General features: G+C 44.2%; 1 protein-coding gene across 4 annotated transcripts in view; it reads left to right on the forward strand.

The window, feature by feature from the left end:
* RARB (retinoic acid receptor beta) overlaps positions 1-16,389 on the forward strand; it is a 445,056-nt gene that overhangs the window by 324,771 nt on the left and 103,896 nt on the right. For all 4 annotated transcript variants that reach the window (XM_007465489.1, XM_007465492.1, XM_007465490.1 and 1 more), the window contains exon 3: positions 12,336-12,477. In XM_007465489.1, the coding sequence (XP_007465551.1) occupies positions 12,336-12,477 (142 nt within the window). The remainder of the gene's footprint in view (positions 1-12,335; positions 12,478-16,389) is intronic.

Consider the following 16,389-nt stretch of genomic DNA (forward strand, 5'->3'; position numbering starts at 1 on the left):
ATGGTGGTGGACTTGCTTAATGCTGTCCGACCAGCAGTCTTACAACTAGCCTTCAGGTCAGCCAGAGGAAAAGAGAGGCTACCTAAGACGTCCAGGTCCTCACGGAGGAAGGTTGGAAACCTTTGCTGGAGATGGTGTCCTGGAACCAGAGCTGGCTTCATTTGCAGGACCCGGTACAAAACAAAAACGCTCACCTCTTGTTCAACAATGATTCAGAATTTCAAGACAACGACAGCAGGGCAGTAAACCTTGTACCCTTTTAGAACCGGGCTCTGTGTGACTACCCAGGCCACACGCTTGGGAAGCCAGCCCAGAGTAGATCCCTTCACTTTTTGAAAGACAGCCAGTTTAACCGGTAGTGTTTTACTTGCCTTGTGAAACTCTCTCCTCCCAAATTTTGTTTGTGATTATCGGCCCCCAAACCTGATGGATCGGCTGCCTACCAGTCAGAATGGAGTTATAATAATCAGTCAGAGCGATATGATAGCTGGGCACTTTCAAAAACTCTTTATTTTATCCAAGGTCATGTTTCGGAAATATAAAAAGCCAGTTTTTCACCTAAATTAAAAGACATTTGTACCAATTAATCTCTTCTTACTTGTTGGTTCCCAGTTTATATTACCTGGTGGCATTTCTTCCCCAGATCATTTTCCTCTAAAATAAAGAACACTGTGGACTGAATGCAGTGGCCCTGTGCCCTTCCTGGGACATGGAAGACTTTGGAGATTTAAACCTTGATCTCTGGTGTTGTGAGTTCAGGTTCACAGTTAAGAACATGGGCTGCCTTTGCCTTGGTATTCCCGGGGAGTTTTAATTAACTGGGGATTAGAAGGATTGAGAGCATTGGCCTCTGGGTCTAACAGGGGTTGAGGCCTCAGGGGTTCACCTGACAAGGTCCAGGGAAAGACCTTAATCACCCTCTTCTGGAAAGACTCGCTCCCACAGAGATGATATTTTTGCTAAATCTGTAGTCTTTGCCTTCTTTAGAGATGAACCATCTTTCTAGGCATCTCCCAAAATAAAGGCTCGCCTTTCTAACCTGGGCAAGAGTAAATGTGCTCAGGAAACTTCCAGTCCCAGGGAACTGAAAGGAGAGAGTTAGGGCTGAAATGCATGGTCAGGTGGAAGGACAGAAGGGACCCTTTCCCAGGGAGCAGGAGAGAGGCGCCGGGGAATAAGGGACCTACCTGATAGAAGCCGAGGCTATCAGACCTTGGCGCTGTCCACCTTCACCACTGTCACCCATTCATCTTTACTAAATTTCCAAAAGCGGGACCTTCCCCTGGTGGGGATTTTTTTTTTTTTTTTTTAACAGAAGATAACTCTAAGCCTCTACCCCTTGGGACAACCTGACTTTCTTGTTTGGAATAGGAATCTTACGTTGTTTTCCTTTCGTGGCTCAGAGCGGCCCCCCCAGCTGTACTGTCCAGTGTTCTCCATGTCACATGTGTGCCCACCCTCCTTGCTGGGAAGGAAGCTCTCTGTTTGTCATCAGAATAGTGGGCTGTTTTTTTTACTTTCTCCCTCCCTCTCACCATTGTCTTTCAGTGGGGTGAAAAGGTCTTCACTTTTCTCTTTCTCCCCCCAAATCTGACTATTAATAACTTTTCAGACGTTGTCACGCATAGACTTCCACTCACTCTGGAGGGTGTTTTTTGTTTGTCTAAGGCAACGTGTTTCCTGGTCTGAAAGCCGTGTTTCCCAAAGTTGCTGTGATGGGATTATTCCACACTCACCTCCTCCTACTGGCAACATCTCTGCTTCTGGCTGGAAATGGGAATCGCAGCTCTGCGCTGGCTTGGCCGGGACCTCGCCGTGCCGGCCTGGCTGGCCCGGGGCATGCCTCCCTGGGGTGGCCACCTGTGTATTACTCTTTGATTGAGATGTGGGGTTGAGATATAGTCTTCTTAATGATCGAGGACAAATGACTAAGCAACACTCCTCACTTTTCTCTCTCTTCTCTCACTCAGGAAGGAGAAAATTACGCTTTTGAACTTTGCGTGGGATAGAAATTAGCTCTGCAAAAGCCCAGTGCAAACAGATGTGCTTCCCACACTAGTTTTGGGGTGAATTTCTCCTGACCCCATGCCTTTCATGACAAATAAAGGGCCAAGTTGCCTTTTTTAAAAAAGGAAAAAAGTGTTTACTTAGTGCCTTTCTCTTCAGAGGATCTTGACGGTTTCTGACTTCAGAATTGCACGTGAGTCAGCCAAGTGCACTGTCATTTCAGAAATCAAGGATCCCAGGGCTCCATTTCTGCTCAGACCTGAGGGCAGGCTCTGGGTTTTAGGGATCTGTGTTGATAACGCAGAGTTCACCGTCTGCTTCAGTGTGCATGCAGTTAATGCACGAGGAAATCAGTGATGCACGGCTTCCTGAACCATCTGAGCAGAGTATACCTCGGACCCTAGTCCTCTCCTGCACAGAAGAGCGAGTACTTTCCCTGCAAGCGCCTGGCGTGGCCTCCTTGATCTCCCCCCGTCTGCACGTCAGCCGCTGTCCCAGCTGTGTCTCACACACACATCCATCACTCACGACTCTGCCGGCCCGGACCACTGGCCGTTCCCTGTGCTTTCTAACCCCAGCCTCTGCTCACCCATAATGCTCCTCGGGGGGAAATATTTTTTAAAAAATTTTGTGGGAGTATAATTGATTTACAGTGTTGTGTTTCAGATGTACAGCAAAGTGATTCAGTTATACATCTACATCTATCCATTCTTTTTCAGATTCTTTCCTCATACAGGTTATTACAGAGTATTGAGTAGAGTTCCCTGTGCTATACGGTAGGTCCTTGTTGGTTGTCTTGCTGTTCAAATCCCACCCCTTCGTTAGAGCTGGGATCAAGTGTTGACTCCTTTCTGACTCCTTTGAATACCTACGGCCTTTACTCCGTAAATAACTGCCGTGTGCCTACTATGTGCCAGGCACTGTACTGGGCCCTTTTTCACTTGCTGCTTCCACACTGCTGGGTTCACTTGACTTAATGCTCCTGGTAGATTGAGGAGGGGCAGGACCAGGCCTTATCCATCTTTGTATGCCCCGGGAGAGCCCACCCCAGTTGGGATGGGAATTGGCATTGAGTGAATGGATCAATATATGAATGAGTCTTTGGAATCATGAGGCTGTCTGCCCACAATAGCCCATGTTGTTCAGAGATTCAGAACAGTGTTCTGTCCTAGTTGGGAATCTTTATTTTAAGCACAAAATGTATATTGGAGGGCTTCCCTGGTGGCGCAGTGGTTGGGAGTCTGCCTGCCGATGCAGGGGACACAGGTTCGTGCCCCGGTCCGGGAGGATCCCACATGCCGCAGAGTGGCTGGGCCCGTGAGCCATGGCCGCTGGGCCTGCGTGTCCGGAGCCTGTGCTCCGCAACGGGAGAGGCCACAGCAGTGAGAGGCCCGCGTACCGGAAAAAAAAAAAAAAAAAAAAATGTGTATTGGAAATTGTCCAGAAGAAAGCTTTGGAAAAAGAGGTTTTGCCAGTAACTAAAGCTGCCATTCATGGGGCCCTTGCTATGCGCTGGTCATTGTGCTGAGACTTTATATGTGTTCCCTGATTGGGTGCACTGAGCGATCCTATGAAGTAGGTACTTTATTATCCCCATTTTACGGATGAGGAAACTGAGGCCTTAGTGTAACTTGTTCAATATCACGTAGTTAAGTGGCCGAGTCAGTGTTTAAATGCACGTGTACCCGAGCTACAGCCTAGTTCTTTTTTTTTTTTTTTTATAAGCAACAGACATTTATTTCTCACAGTTCAGGAGGCTGCAAAGTCCAAGATCAAGGCACTTGGCAGATTCAGAGTTTTGTGAAGGCCTGCTTCCCGGACATCTGTCTTTTCCCTTTACCTTCACGTGGGGGAGGAAGGGCCAAGCTAGCTCTCTGGGGTCTCTTTTATAAGGGCTCCACCCTCATAGCCCAAGTGCTTCCCAAAGGCCCCACCTCCTCATACCATCACATTGGGCAATAGGCTTCAATGTAGGAATTTCGGGGGATACATTCAGTCTACAGCAGGGGAATTGCTCTGCATTGTAGGATATCTAACACCACCTCCAACCTCTGTTCAGTAGGTGCCAGCAGCATACAGTATGATGTAAATAACACCTGGGGGCAAAATCAGAGCCCCAAACAGTGTATTCCTACCTTACCAATTAGGGAACCCTCCTACACTGTGGGTGGGGTGTAAGTTGGTATAGCCACTAAGGAGAACAGTATGAAGGTTCCTTAAAAAACTAAAACTAGAGCTACCATATGATCCAGCAATCCCACTCCTGGGCATATATCCAGAGAAAACCATAATTCAAAAAGATACATGCACCCCTATGTTCATAGCAGCACTATTTACAATAGCCAAGACATGGAAGCAACCGAAATGTCCATTGACAGATGAATGGATAAAGAAAATGTGGTACATATATACAGTGGAATAGTACTCAGCCATAAAAAAGAACAAAATAATGCCATTTGTAGCCACTTGGATGGACCTAGAGATTATCATACTAAATGAAGTCAGTCAGACAGAGAAAGACAAATATCATATGATATTTATATGTGGAATCTAATAAAAGGATACAAATGAACTTATTTACCAAACAGACATAGAGTCACAGATATAGAAAACAAACTTATGGTTACCAGTGGGGAAAGGGGTGGGAGACATAAATTGAGAGATTGGGATTGACATATACATACTACTATATGTAAAATAGATAACTAATAAGGACCTACTGTATAGCACAGGGAAACTCTACTCAATGCTCTGTAATGACCTATATGGGAAAAGAATCTAAAAAAGAGTGGGTAGATGTATATGTATAACTGATTCACTTTGCTGTACACCTGAAACTAACACAACATTGTAAATCAACTATACTCCAATAAAAATTAATTTAAAAAAATCTCAGCCCCACTCCATTTCTGTAAGGCAAGATATGATATATAATTATGCATAATACACAAACTACAGGCAATTTTTTTTTTTTTTTTTTTTTTTTTTTTTTGCCGTGCGGCTTGAAGGATCTTGGTTCCCTGACCAGGGATCAGACCTGTGCCCCCTGCAGTGGAAGCACAGAGTCTCAACCGCTGGACCGCCAGGGAAGTCCCCGGGCAATTATTTTTCACAAAAATATTTTAAAGCCTAATTCTTAACCACTAGCCCACTATCTGAACCAACCAAAAAAATCACCCCCTTTGGGAGAGGGTGAAAGATATTCTATGTGACGATATCTGAAAACCAGAAGGTGAAACAGGGCCCATGCACGGGAGAAAAAAATCATGAGAATCGGAGCAATGATTTGACAGTATGAGAGGAGAGGAGGAGGCCCAACTTAATGTCATATCAAAATATCAAGAAGGAGTGAGATGAGCCACTTTTCTTCATGTCCTGTTTAGATCTGGGACATCTGACTAGTCCATCAAGGGAATTACAAATTGTAAGTAGTTAGGTGTAGGAGGATATTTCGGTTTACAAGAGACATACCGTTCCTTCTGATTTAGGATTGTTTCTGTCCCGTAGATAGTACGTTAGAACAATGGCACCTCATATCCCCAAGGGGAGACAGAAGAAATCTGAGCGGGAGTGGGCATTCCATGGTTATTGCTACGATGCGAAGCAAATGGCTCGCAAATGGCTCTAAGGCCTATGTGGCCCTTCTCCACCAAGTGGCTATTTTTTTTCTTTCCTTTTTGGTTGGACCCCAGTTCTTTGATAGCAAGAGTAGAAGAGCCTATGAGGTAAGAAAGGGTGAAAAACCTGTGGTTAGAAAACACTTGACCCAGTTTGTGATGCAGGTCTAGCTTCTTGATCTAGGTAGGTAGAGCGTTAATTGTGTCACTTGCTTTGGCGATCTCAAACAAGAGAAGTCACGCCTAAGCCGCAGAAGCCATGATTAGACAGCAGAAGGCAGGTCTCACCAAGTTGGCAGTTAACCAACAAAAGTTACTTAACAGGTCAACCAACACAAATCATGGCTAACCAGCAGAAGTCCTGATTGACTAACCTGATTACAACTCAAATCAGTGGGTCTTCTACTAACCTCAGGGAAATCTGGAAGCTTCCTTCCCTAAGTACAGATAATATCATCCTCAAGGAATACATGATCATTGCAGAATATTTTGTGGAATTAAGGTATAGTTCATCCAGGACTATCACTCTGGCTCTCTTTATAGCTGAGGATGTCCGTTGTTCATTCGTTCAGTCGACAGCTGTTTGTTGGATATCTGCCATGTGTCAGGTTCTGTCCCGGCCCTGGGGATATGCAGTTGATTTGTACCAATCCATTTGTACGAGGTGTTGAAATATTGAACTGTGTTCCTACTGGTTGTTGAGTAACCATTGCCTTCAGTCTTTGTCTCCTTCCACCCAAGTCCACTGTGGTGAGTCCAGGGAAGACACATGAAGTCACCGTGGAGTCCCCATCTTGCCCACCCTAGTTCTGTGGAGCTGGCCCCCGTGCCCCTCCTCGTCCCCTGTCAGGGAGGCTGGAATCCCAGCAAGAAAGATGTCACACTTGGTGGTGCTTCTGTGACACCCAGTGGTGGAAATCTCTGAAGCCCATGGGACTCCTGAGGCTGCGACTGCTGGCCACAGACTGGACTTCCCCCACGATGGCCATGTAACCTCTGAAGTAGATGGTACTATTGATTAATATTTTAAATATCAGACGCAGATAGGTGTGATGTAGAAGGAGAAGCAAAAGCCCAAGGTTATCTAGAAGAGGGAGCATTCACGTGTGCTTGGATCAGTCAGAGAAGGCTTCCTGGCTGAGGTGACATAACATCTTCAAGACCTGATAGAAGTTTTCTGTGTTTACTGGGAAAAAGGATGTTTCTGGAAAGTGAAAGAGGCAGCTCGTGGCACCAGCAACCCTAGACTTGGTGTCAGAAAACCAGGCCCTCAGACTTCCTGATGACCAGCAACCATGAGCCAGGATTGACACTCCAGCCTCCATCTGGTCACAGACACCTGCCCCAGGTCCCCACAGAGGTGTGGTGAGGTCTCCGCTCCAAGATAAAGGTGACACCGTCTGAAAGCCCTCTTGTTGGTGTCTTTTAAGCCCCAGGCTAGTCCAAACAAATCGCAGTTGTTTTTGGTTTTTTTAATTTTTTTATGGGAGTAGAGTTGATGTCCACTGTTGTGCTAATTTCTGCTGTACAGCAAAGTGACTCGGTTATACACATATATACATTCTTTTTCATATTCCTTTCCATGATGGTTTATCCCAGGATATTGAGTACAGCTCCCAGTGCTATACAGTAGGACCTTGTTTTTTATCCAGTCCATACGTGATAGCTTCCATCTGCTAATCCCCAGCCTCCCACTCCATCCCTCCCCCAACCCCCTCCCCCTTGGCAACCACCAGCCTGATCTCTGTGTCTGTGAGTCTGAAGAAATCGCAGTTGTCACCCCTAAAGGTGGACGGTCTCTCCTTCCTTCATCTTCAAACCTCCTCCTTGGCCATTTTCTTTGCCCACAGAAGCCCCCTCATCCTCACCCTCAAGCCATCCCAACTTGTCACTCCCTGGCGCGAGGACACACTTGGAGTCCCGGAAAGGTACAGCTGGGAAGGGTCTTGGAAGTAAGCCTCCAGCCCCTCCCTCAGGAGATAGTGCGTGAGTGGGCCTAGCCCTGAGGCTGTGACTCTCCCAAGCCTGCCCCTCTCCTTCCCTGCGGGGACTCTCCCACTACACCCTCCTGCCCCCTCTCTCCCGTGGGGCTGCTCCTCCAAAGAGGACCAAATCCTTCATCTGTACTTGCTCAGCTTTTCAGTCTTTCCTCCTGCAGATGTGTCTCTACCCATCTCCTGGCTGCAAGAACCATCACACTTGAACTTGGTACTTTGCTTTGATGGAAAACTTTTTATTTTTTCCCACTTAAAAATTTTTTTAACTTAATTTTTATTTTGTATTGGAGTTAGTTTCAGGTGTACAGCACAGTGATTCAGTTATACATATACATACATCCATTCTTTTTCAGATTCTGTCCCCATGTAGGTTATTATGGAATACTGAGGAAAGTTCCTGTGCTATACAATAGGTCCTTGTTGGTTATCTATTTTATATATAGTAGTGTGTATATGTTAATCCCAAACTCCCAATTTATCCCTCCCTCCCCTCTTTCCCCTTTGGTAACCAGAAGTTTATTTTCAAAGTCTGTGAGTCTGTTTCTGTTTGAACTCAGTACGTCTAAAGCTCATTTTACATGTAACAACTTTGGGATACAGTTTTGATTCCCAAATTATGAGGCTCCCAATTTTAGGTGGGACAGATTCATGGCGTTAAACCTCATTGAATCACATAGTGAGAAACATGTTTATTTTCTCTGAATCCCTCAAGAGAAGCCTCAAGTCAGTGCTGATCTGTAGGTAAGTCTTGCTCCATTCCCTTTCAGCCAGGAGTGAGGTTTAGCAGAAGCAGAATCCAGCGAGAGTGAAATCGCATCTGATTATTGTTTTGTTCGACTCCATTTTATTTATTTTATGAATGCCTTCTCATATTGACAGTTGGTGCTGGTATTCAAATTGAGCCAGAGGTTAAAGGTTTCCATTTTAAATAATGTTAAAAATAAAGGAAGAGGGGGCTTCCCTGGTGGCGCAGTGGTTGCGGGTCCGCCTGCCGATGCAGGGGACGCGGGTCCGTGCCCTGGTCCGGGAGGATCCCACGTGCCGCGGAGCGGCTGGGCCCGTGAGCCGTGGCCGCTGAGCCTGTGCGTCCCGAGCCTGTGCTCCGCAACGGGAGAGGCCACAACAGTGAGCAACAGTGAGAGGCCCGCGTACCGCATAAATAAATAAATAAATAAATAAATAAATAAATAAATAAATAAATAAAATAAAGGAAGAGGGACCTCCATGGTGGTCCAGTGGTTGGGACTTCGCCTTCCGTTGTAGGGGGTGTGGGTTCGATCCCTAGTCGGGGAGCTAGGATCCCGCATGCCTTGGGGCCAAAAAACCAAAGCATGAAACCGAAGCAGTGTTGTAACAGATTCAATAAAGACTTTTTTTAAATGGTCCACATCAAAACAAATCTTTAAAAAAAAAATAAAGAAGAATCAACCTAAATGAAACATTAAGTAGATAAAATTTTGGTGACACGGGCTATGGTGCCGCACGCACGCACGCACACACACACGAGGTCCTCCAAGCAGTGGAAAGGAGGTTTTCAGAATGGTTCACAGTATCTACTGTGGAGGAGGGGGGTTTGGACAATGCAAACCTCTCTTTGGCCATTTCTGTTTACCCAGCCCATGAATAAAAATACCTCACAGCATACATTTTAGTCAGCAAGTATTCTACCCTAGTGGAAATGATTTACTGAAACTTAGACCTCCTCCTGAAATCCAGCCCAAACTCTGATTTGGAAAACCAAGAAGTCCTATTTAGTTTCTGCTGTCATTGTTCCTGAACCACGCTGACTGCATAATTAGTGACATATAAAGTTCTTAATTCTCTCTTCTTCTTTCATCTGGGTGTCAGGAGATTGGTTTCCGCTCCTTTGTGCTCACTCACTAAGAATTTGCTGAACTGATTATTCAGTTTGTAATAAGTGGAGGAGGTCACCTTGGTCCATACCTCACTTGCTTCACACCTGCAAAAAGAGCGGATCTTCCATGTGTCAGTGTTACTTGACGGGAGAGCAGTGAAGTTTCTGTCAATTGAGTTTGTACGTCTGGCAGCCAAGAGTGTCCTGTAGGTAGGTATTCTTTGCAGGAAAAAATATGTTTGAGGTGACCATAGTGCACAGATTCTCTTAGAGCTTCAGAGTATTTATAACCTGTTATTTTAGATTCTGAGCATATTTGTAGCTCCAGAGGTGCAAAAATAAACTACGTTTTCTTGGAAAATGTGTGTGTCTGGGACGTGAGAGGAGTTGCAACCTTAAACAAGATTTCCAGGCGTTTACAGTCGAACCATGCCAGTAAAAATATGTTTTTTTAGATGTTAAAATCCTAGGGTGCCCACGTAAATATCCTAAGCAATGTGTGTTACGTGAGCTTCCTTTGCTAATGTGCTTCAGCTTTGAAGGTCTTTAGTTCTGGCTCCTGGGGTGTTAATGTACTACAGGGAAAGTTGAACTCAGATGGCAAGTCTTGTTTGGTGTTCAACACAGTGGATGGTGTGCTTCCCACATTCAAGAGAATTGTTACTAACGGAGGTAAAAGTCACATCACAACTGATGAGGTAAAACTCCTTGCTTGTAATACTCCTAGCAGGGTAGAGGTTTTTGTTGGGCAATTAGAAAAGACAGCAGGTTTACCCGTCACTCACTCTTCAATCGTCTCTGTCTTAACAAGCACCACTTAATTTTCCGTTCTCTGCAAAGCTGCGTGGGGAGGTGGGTACGCAGAGAGGAGAAGCTGGGGGCGGAGAGAGACCCTGTGCTCATGGAGCCTGAAGTGTGATTTGTTTCATCAGTGTTGCCAAAAATATCAGGATAAATTGCTTCTTTGGTCAAAATATAACTTTCCAAAAGTTAAAAAACAATACTTATTCAAATATGCAGTAAGCACAAGTTGAAGACTTATTTCACTCATTAATGAGGGAAACAGTCAGATGACAAAGCTGGTTCAAAGAAAGATATGAAAAAAATAGGGAGGGAGGGAGGGAGGTAGACAGACAGATAGGGTGATTGGAGAAAAGAATGCTGGAATAAGGTGGCAAAGTTAGACCCAACTGCTTAATGTCCTACAAGGCAGTAAAACAACAATCTTTGGTTTTATATTTCAACCAGGCAGGAATCCTTGCACCTATACTAGGCACCTGTGATTTATAAGCTACCGGTCTCCTACAGTCTTTACAGAGTCAAGGTCCAGTCAATAATAAGCAGTAAGTCAAAGGAAGTTACATTTCCCGTGACCGTTAGATGACTCGCGTAAGTTTGTCAGTCAGTGTGGCGTACGCATTGCCCGAGGGAACTTCCTGCAATGATGGAAATATTCTCTACATGTGCTGCCCAGTGTGGTAGCCCCTGCACATGTGTGGCTGGTGAGCACTTGAAGGGATTAATCTCCAGAATTTACAAGCAGCTCATGAAGGTCAATATCAAAAATAAAAACAAAAACAAAAAGCCACAAACAGCCCAATCAAAAAGTGGGCACCATTGTAAAGCAATTATACTCCAATAAAGATGTTTTAAAAAAAAAAAAAAAGAAAGAAAAAGTGAGCAGAAGACCTACATAGACATTTCTCCAAATAAGACATACAGATGACCAAAGAGGCTCATGAAAAGATGCTCAACATCACTAGTTATTAGAGAAATGCAAATCAAAGTACAATGAGGTATCACTTCACATAGGTCAGAATGGCCATCATCAAAAAGTCTACCAATAGTAAATGCTGCAGAGGGTGTGGAGAAAAGGGAACCCTCCTGCACTGTTGGTGGGAATGTAAATTGGTGCAGCCACTATGGAGGTGCCTTAAAAAAAAAAAAAAAAAAACCTAAAAATAGAGCTGCCATATGATCCAGCAATCCCACTCCTGGGCGTATATCTGGAGAAAAACATGGTTTGAAAGGATACGTGCACCCCAGTGTTCATTGCAGCACTGTTTACAGTAGCCAAGACATGGAAGCAACCTAAATGTCCATCCACAGGTGAATGGATAAAGACGATATGGTACATGCATACAGTGCAATATTAGCCATTAAAAAGAATGAAATAATGCCATTTGCAGCAACGTGGATGGACCTGGAGATTATCATACTAATTTTATTTAATTTTCATTATTTAAATAGCCACACGTGATTCATAGCTATCATATTGGACATCACAGCTCTCACATGCCATTAAATGAGCAGACAATCATTTTTCTGCCTTGTTTCCAATCTTGGATTTGCAAATTAAATCATGTTTTAAATATTATCACGAGAGCTAAATATGTAAAAGCATTTGGAGAAGACTCCTTTGGAAAGACCTAATTCTTTCACGAAGCATATAATTTCTTCTGCAAATGGAATGCTTCTTCTATTGGCTTTCTTGACAGTGGACTCACCTGATATTGTTCTGGCCAGCAAGGGAGCCACTTAGGAAGTTAAGCCTGTTTGGAGTGAACCCAACTCTGCATTATGTTTTCCAAGTAAATTTGCTTGGTATTCATTTTCTTTTAGCAAGATAATAACGGGCAAGTCCAGTTTTGATTAAAAGGGGCTTTCTGGTTTGCAGCAAAGGGAGAGAACTGACTATTCATATTACACAAGGATTTTAAGGCTTAAATAAGTTAACATTTCTGCTGCCATCACTTCATTACTCAGAACGAGCAGTCAATGCATTGATAAGGTTGGCTTTGATTTCTCATGAAGCTCAGTAGCTTTGCTTAATTTTCTCATCTTCTTGGTTGCTTGCAGGGGTTTTTCCGCAGAAGTATTCAGAAGAACATGATTTACACTTGTCACCGAGATAAGAACTGTGTTATTAATAAAGTCACCAGGAATCGATGCCAGTACTGTCGACTCCAGAAGTGCTTTGAAGTGGGAATGTCCAAAGAATGTAAGTGGAGTCTCCAAAAAATTTTTTTCTCTTTGCCTTATCTATGAATATGATTGCTCAGCCTCCAAAATCAAGTCGTGGAGGATGTCAGCATGTGGAATTCAGACGTGACACGAATGATAGTTTGCCAAGGGTAGGTGTCAACAGAGATGACATGGAAATAGAACAACTGTGGGGATTTTCAGATACAATTTGAGTGGCAGTTGGTGAAAAGGCAGGCGCTGGGTGTCATGGACAGCAGGCTTGTATTCCCAGAGCGGTTACTAACCAGCTCTGTGTCTCTGAGCCACTGGTAACTGGTCCTAGAGCCACATGGAGACTCTGTTTCCCCATCTCGACAGTAGGAATAAAGAGCTTTGCCTGTGTTGATGAGAATAAAACGAGGCGAGAGGCATGTGGTAATAATGTACCCTTTTTCAGAGGGTCCATCAACCATGGTAATAATGGACCCTTTTTCAGAGGGGTGGGAGTGTAAAACTTTTGCTGTCGAAGAAACATTTAGAAACTTGGCACGTTGGCATTTTTCCAAACTCGATTCAGCCCCACTCCTCCAAACAATTATACACTTGATTAATTCAGAAGAGAACAATTGAATAGATTAAAAATGAGTGGTCCATAATCATCTGCTTGTGGGGCTTTGAATTATACATGCAGAGTACATATACAGGCAGAATACATACAGCACCAAAAAATCACGAAGGCAACAAGAACGTGCCAGACGCGTGGCTCGGGCAGGTGTAAGGAAGACGCAGGGATGTGTGCCCGGTTGGGCGCTCAGTGGAATCGCTGCCCACCTTCCCCGCCCCCCCCCGCGCTGCGTCCTGACACTTGAGCATCTGACTGGGGCACTGGGCGGGGCGCTCTGAGGGGCCCTGGAGATGCTAAGCCACGCCCACTGACCCCTACGAGAGTGGGACGAAAAGCCACAGTCCGACAGCGGGGTTTGAAGGCTTTATGTCGGTTAGAAGCTCTTGGATTTTGGAACTGGGACGTGTGGCCATGGGAGCGAGGCCCCTGGAGCCGGGCAGGGCTTCCCTGAGAGTGCGCAGCTGGCCGACGGGAGCTCTGCTGGGAGCTCTGACTTGGGATGTTTCTTGGCGGCCTGCCCAGTGTCTTTCCTGCCCCTCACCTTTCCTAACTCTGCCCGGGATTTACATAGGCTTTTCTACGTCTTGGGTTTCTACTCCTCAGGGAAGACATCAGGGTTGGATCCATTCGTTTGACTCAAGCCAATCAGTATAACCTGTCCCAGCCCCAGTCATTGGTTCATGGCGAACGTATAACCTGGGCTGGTCCAGTGAGAATGAGTTCAAGACTCATGCTCGTGACCCATAAAAGGAAAGAGATGGTAAATCAGACTTCATCAAAATCAGAAAATGTCTGTTGTTCAAATGACACTGTGAGATTAATGACACGCCAAGCCACAGACGAGGAGAAAATATTCACAAATCACGTATCTGCTAAGGACTTATATGTAGAATATGGAAAACCTCTGAAAATTCAATGCTAAGAAAGGAAATAACCCAATTAAAAAAACAAAACTAAACTAAAGTTCAAAATTGCCAAGATTATGAAAGACAGACAGACTGAGACATGACAGCTAAGTGCAAGGCGTGATCCTGGTGACCCTGCAGTGGAGGAAAGCTACCTATAAAGGGCATTATTGGGACAGTTATTGAAATTCGAATATAGGTTGTCAATTAGAATATCACATTGAATCAACTTTGCATGTCCTGACTTTGATCACTGTGCTATTTTTACATAAGAGAATGTTCTTATTCTTGATATGTGCCGCTGACTCTCCATGGTCCAAAAGGGCTGTGTGTGTGTGTGTGTGTGTGTGTGTGTGTGTGTGTGTGTGTGTGTGGAGAGAGAGAGAGAGAGAGAGAGAGAATGAAAGAGAGGAAGAAAATGTGGCAGGATATTAAGACTTATGAATCTGAGTGAAGGGATACACAGTGAAGGAGTTCCTTGTACTATTGCAACTTTTGAGCAAATTTGAAATTGTATCAAAACAAAATTACTAAAACAAAAGACTCATGCTTAGAATATTGCGGCAGAAGTGTCCTGCCTTCTGATGCATATGAACAAGGAGACGCAAGTGTTCTCCAGCCCCAAGGGAGGTCAGCTATAGGACAGAGCAGGCTCTGTGGATGGAAGAGTGGAAAGACAGACAGAACTCGGGCCCTGACTGGCTGGCATCCCTGAGTTGCCGAACCAACCACCCCTGGAACCTCTGCCTCCGGATGGTTTGCTTCTCTCTGCCAAGGACTCATGAAGGCAGTTGAGGCTGGGGTCTTATTCATAATTAATGTCCCGATGAGCAAGCCTGGGGTCACCAGACAGGGATGCATGCTGGGTATGCCGTCCCTTCCGGGACGGTCACCTCCTCCAGGTGGTTCTGTTGCCCGCATCTCAGCCAGTTCCTTTGATCCCCTCCAAACTTTAGAGCTATTGAAATGACTCTTTCCTTCCAGATTGAGTGGGTGTAGTACATTCTTGGTTATCAAAGTACTCATAGCTTTGGGACTTTGAAATGGTAAATATTCATGGTGTGTGAAAAAGCATGGTACCTAACTGTATGATCTTAATTACATAAACATGGATGCTTAGTTGTGTAAATACAGAAACGAGACCTAGAAAGACACATCAAATGGTAAACTGCTCGGGATCACAGATGACTTTGTTTTTTGCTTCTTGTGTTTTTTGGTTTCCCATTATGCACATGTTAACTTTTAAGAAATAAATGTTATTTTAAAAACCTTTTTTAAAAAAATCAATGAATGTGAAGCTTTGAAGCTAATCTTTACTTAGCTCAGTCCCCAAACCCTAGCACTAATGAGAAAAGCATGATATTGCCCTGAAATAGGCAAAGTATTTATATGTATAAGCGAGACTCACAGGATTATCCCCCTAACTCCCCATTTTTGGTCTGACATTCTGTAGATGTGGATGTTACACTGCAGTTCTGTGGGAGAATTTCAGTTCAGGCTAAAATTATAAATGAGTAAGCCAGATGTGGACTCGGGGTAAATCAGTACTTTTGCATTTATTTTGCGTGGGCTGGAGACCCATTTCCTGCTTACATTACTTAAAACCCATATCCTGCTTCTCTGTAAAAACTGGAAGGTTGGTTGCCAATTAAAAAAAAATAATGTTTACACCCACAGGAGAACTCTAGTTTCAACCCTCAAGGAACTTGTCACCTTAATTAGATTTAAAAATATAGAAATGGGAAGAAAATGGGATCATTATGCCCAAGTAAACAAAAATAAATATATTTTCTTCAGAAGGAAATTCAAGGGGAAGAAATATACACTTGGAGTATAGTGACTGAGAATCTAATAGAAAATTTTAAAAGTTGAAACAGAAGGAAGCAGGAAAATATGAGAATCACTACTCAATTATACCACAGTACCCACCAGTGAAACAAACCCAGGAATAACAGAGACACACAGGATGGTGGAGCTGAAAACAGATCTTAGAGACTGATTTTCACTCACCTCTCTCCTTTGACATACGAGTACACCAGGACCCAGAAAGATGAAACACTTTCCCCAGCAAATCCCCAACTGGCTAAAGACAGAACCAAGCTTACAGTTCACATCTGCCACCTCTGCTTGCCATGCTTCCTTTGCAGCACCAAGATTAGCAAGGTTTGCATTCCTTTGGGGCCAGAGGTCATGTCACTTCACCAGTATGTATCAGAACCCTTTGGACGCAAGGGACAGAAAACCCAGCTCCAACCTGACATAAGCTAAAAAATCAGCACATGTAACTGGATTACACGACTGGATCCAAAGGCTCACATTTGTTTTGGGGGCATCCTCATCGTTTCTCTTCATTTCTCAGAGCTGGTTTTTTTTTTTTTTTTTTTTTTTTTTTTTTTTTTTTTTTTTTTTTTTTTTTTTT

This window comes from Lipotes vexillifer, unplaced genomic scaffold (assembly GCF_000442215.2).
Source record: "Lipotes vexillifer unplaced genomic scaffold, Lipotes_vexillifer_v1.1 scaffold385, whole genome shotgun sequence".
In the NCBI taxonomy this organism is placed as follows: domain Eukaryota; kingdom Metazoa; phylum Chordata; class Mammalia; order Artiodactyla; family Lipotidae; genus Lipotes; species Lipotes vexillifer.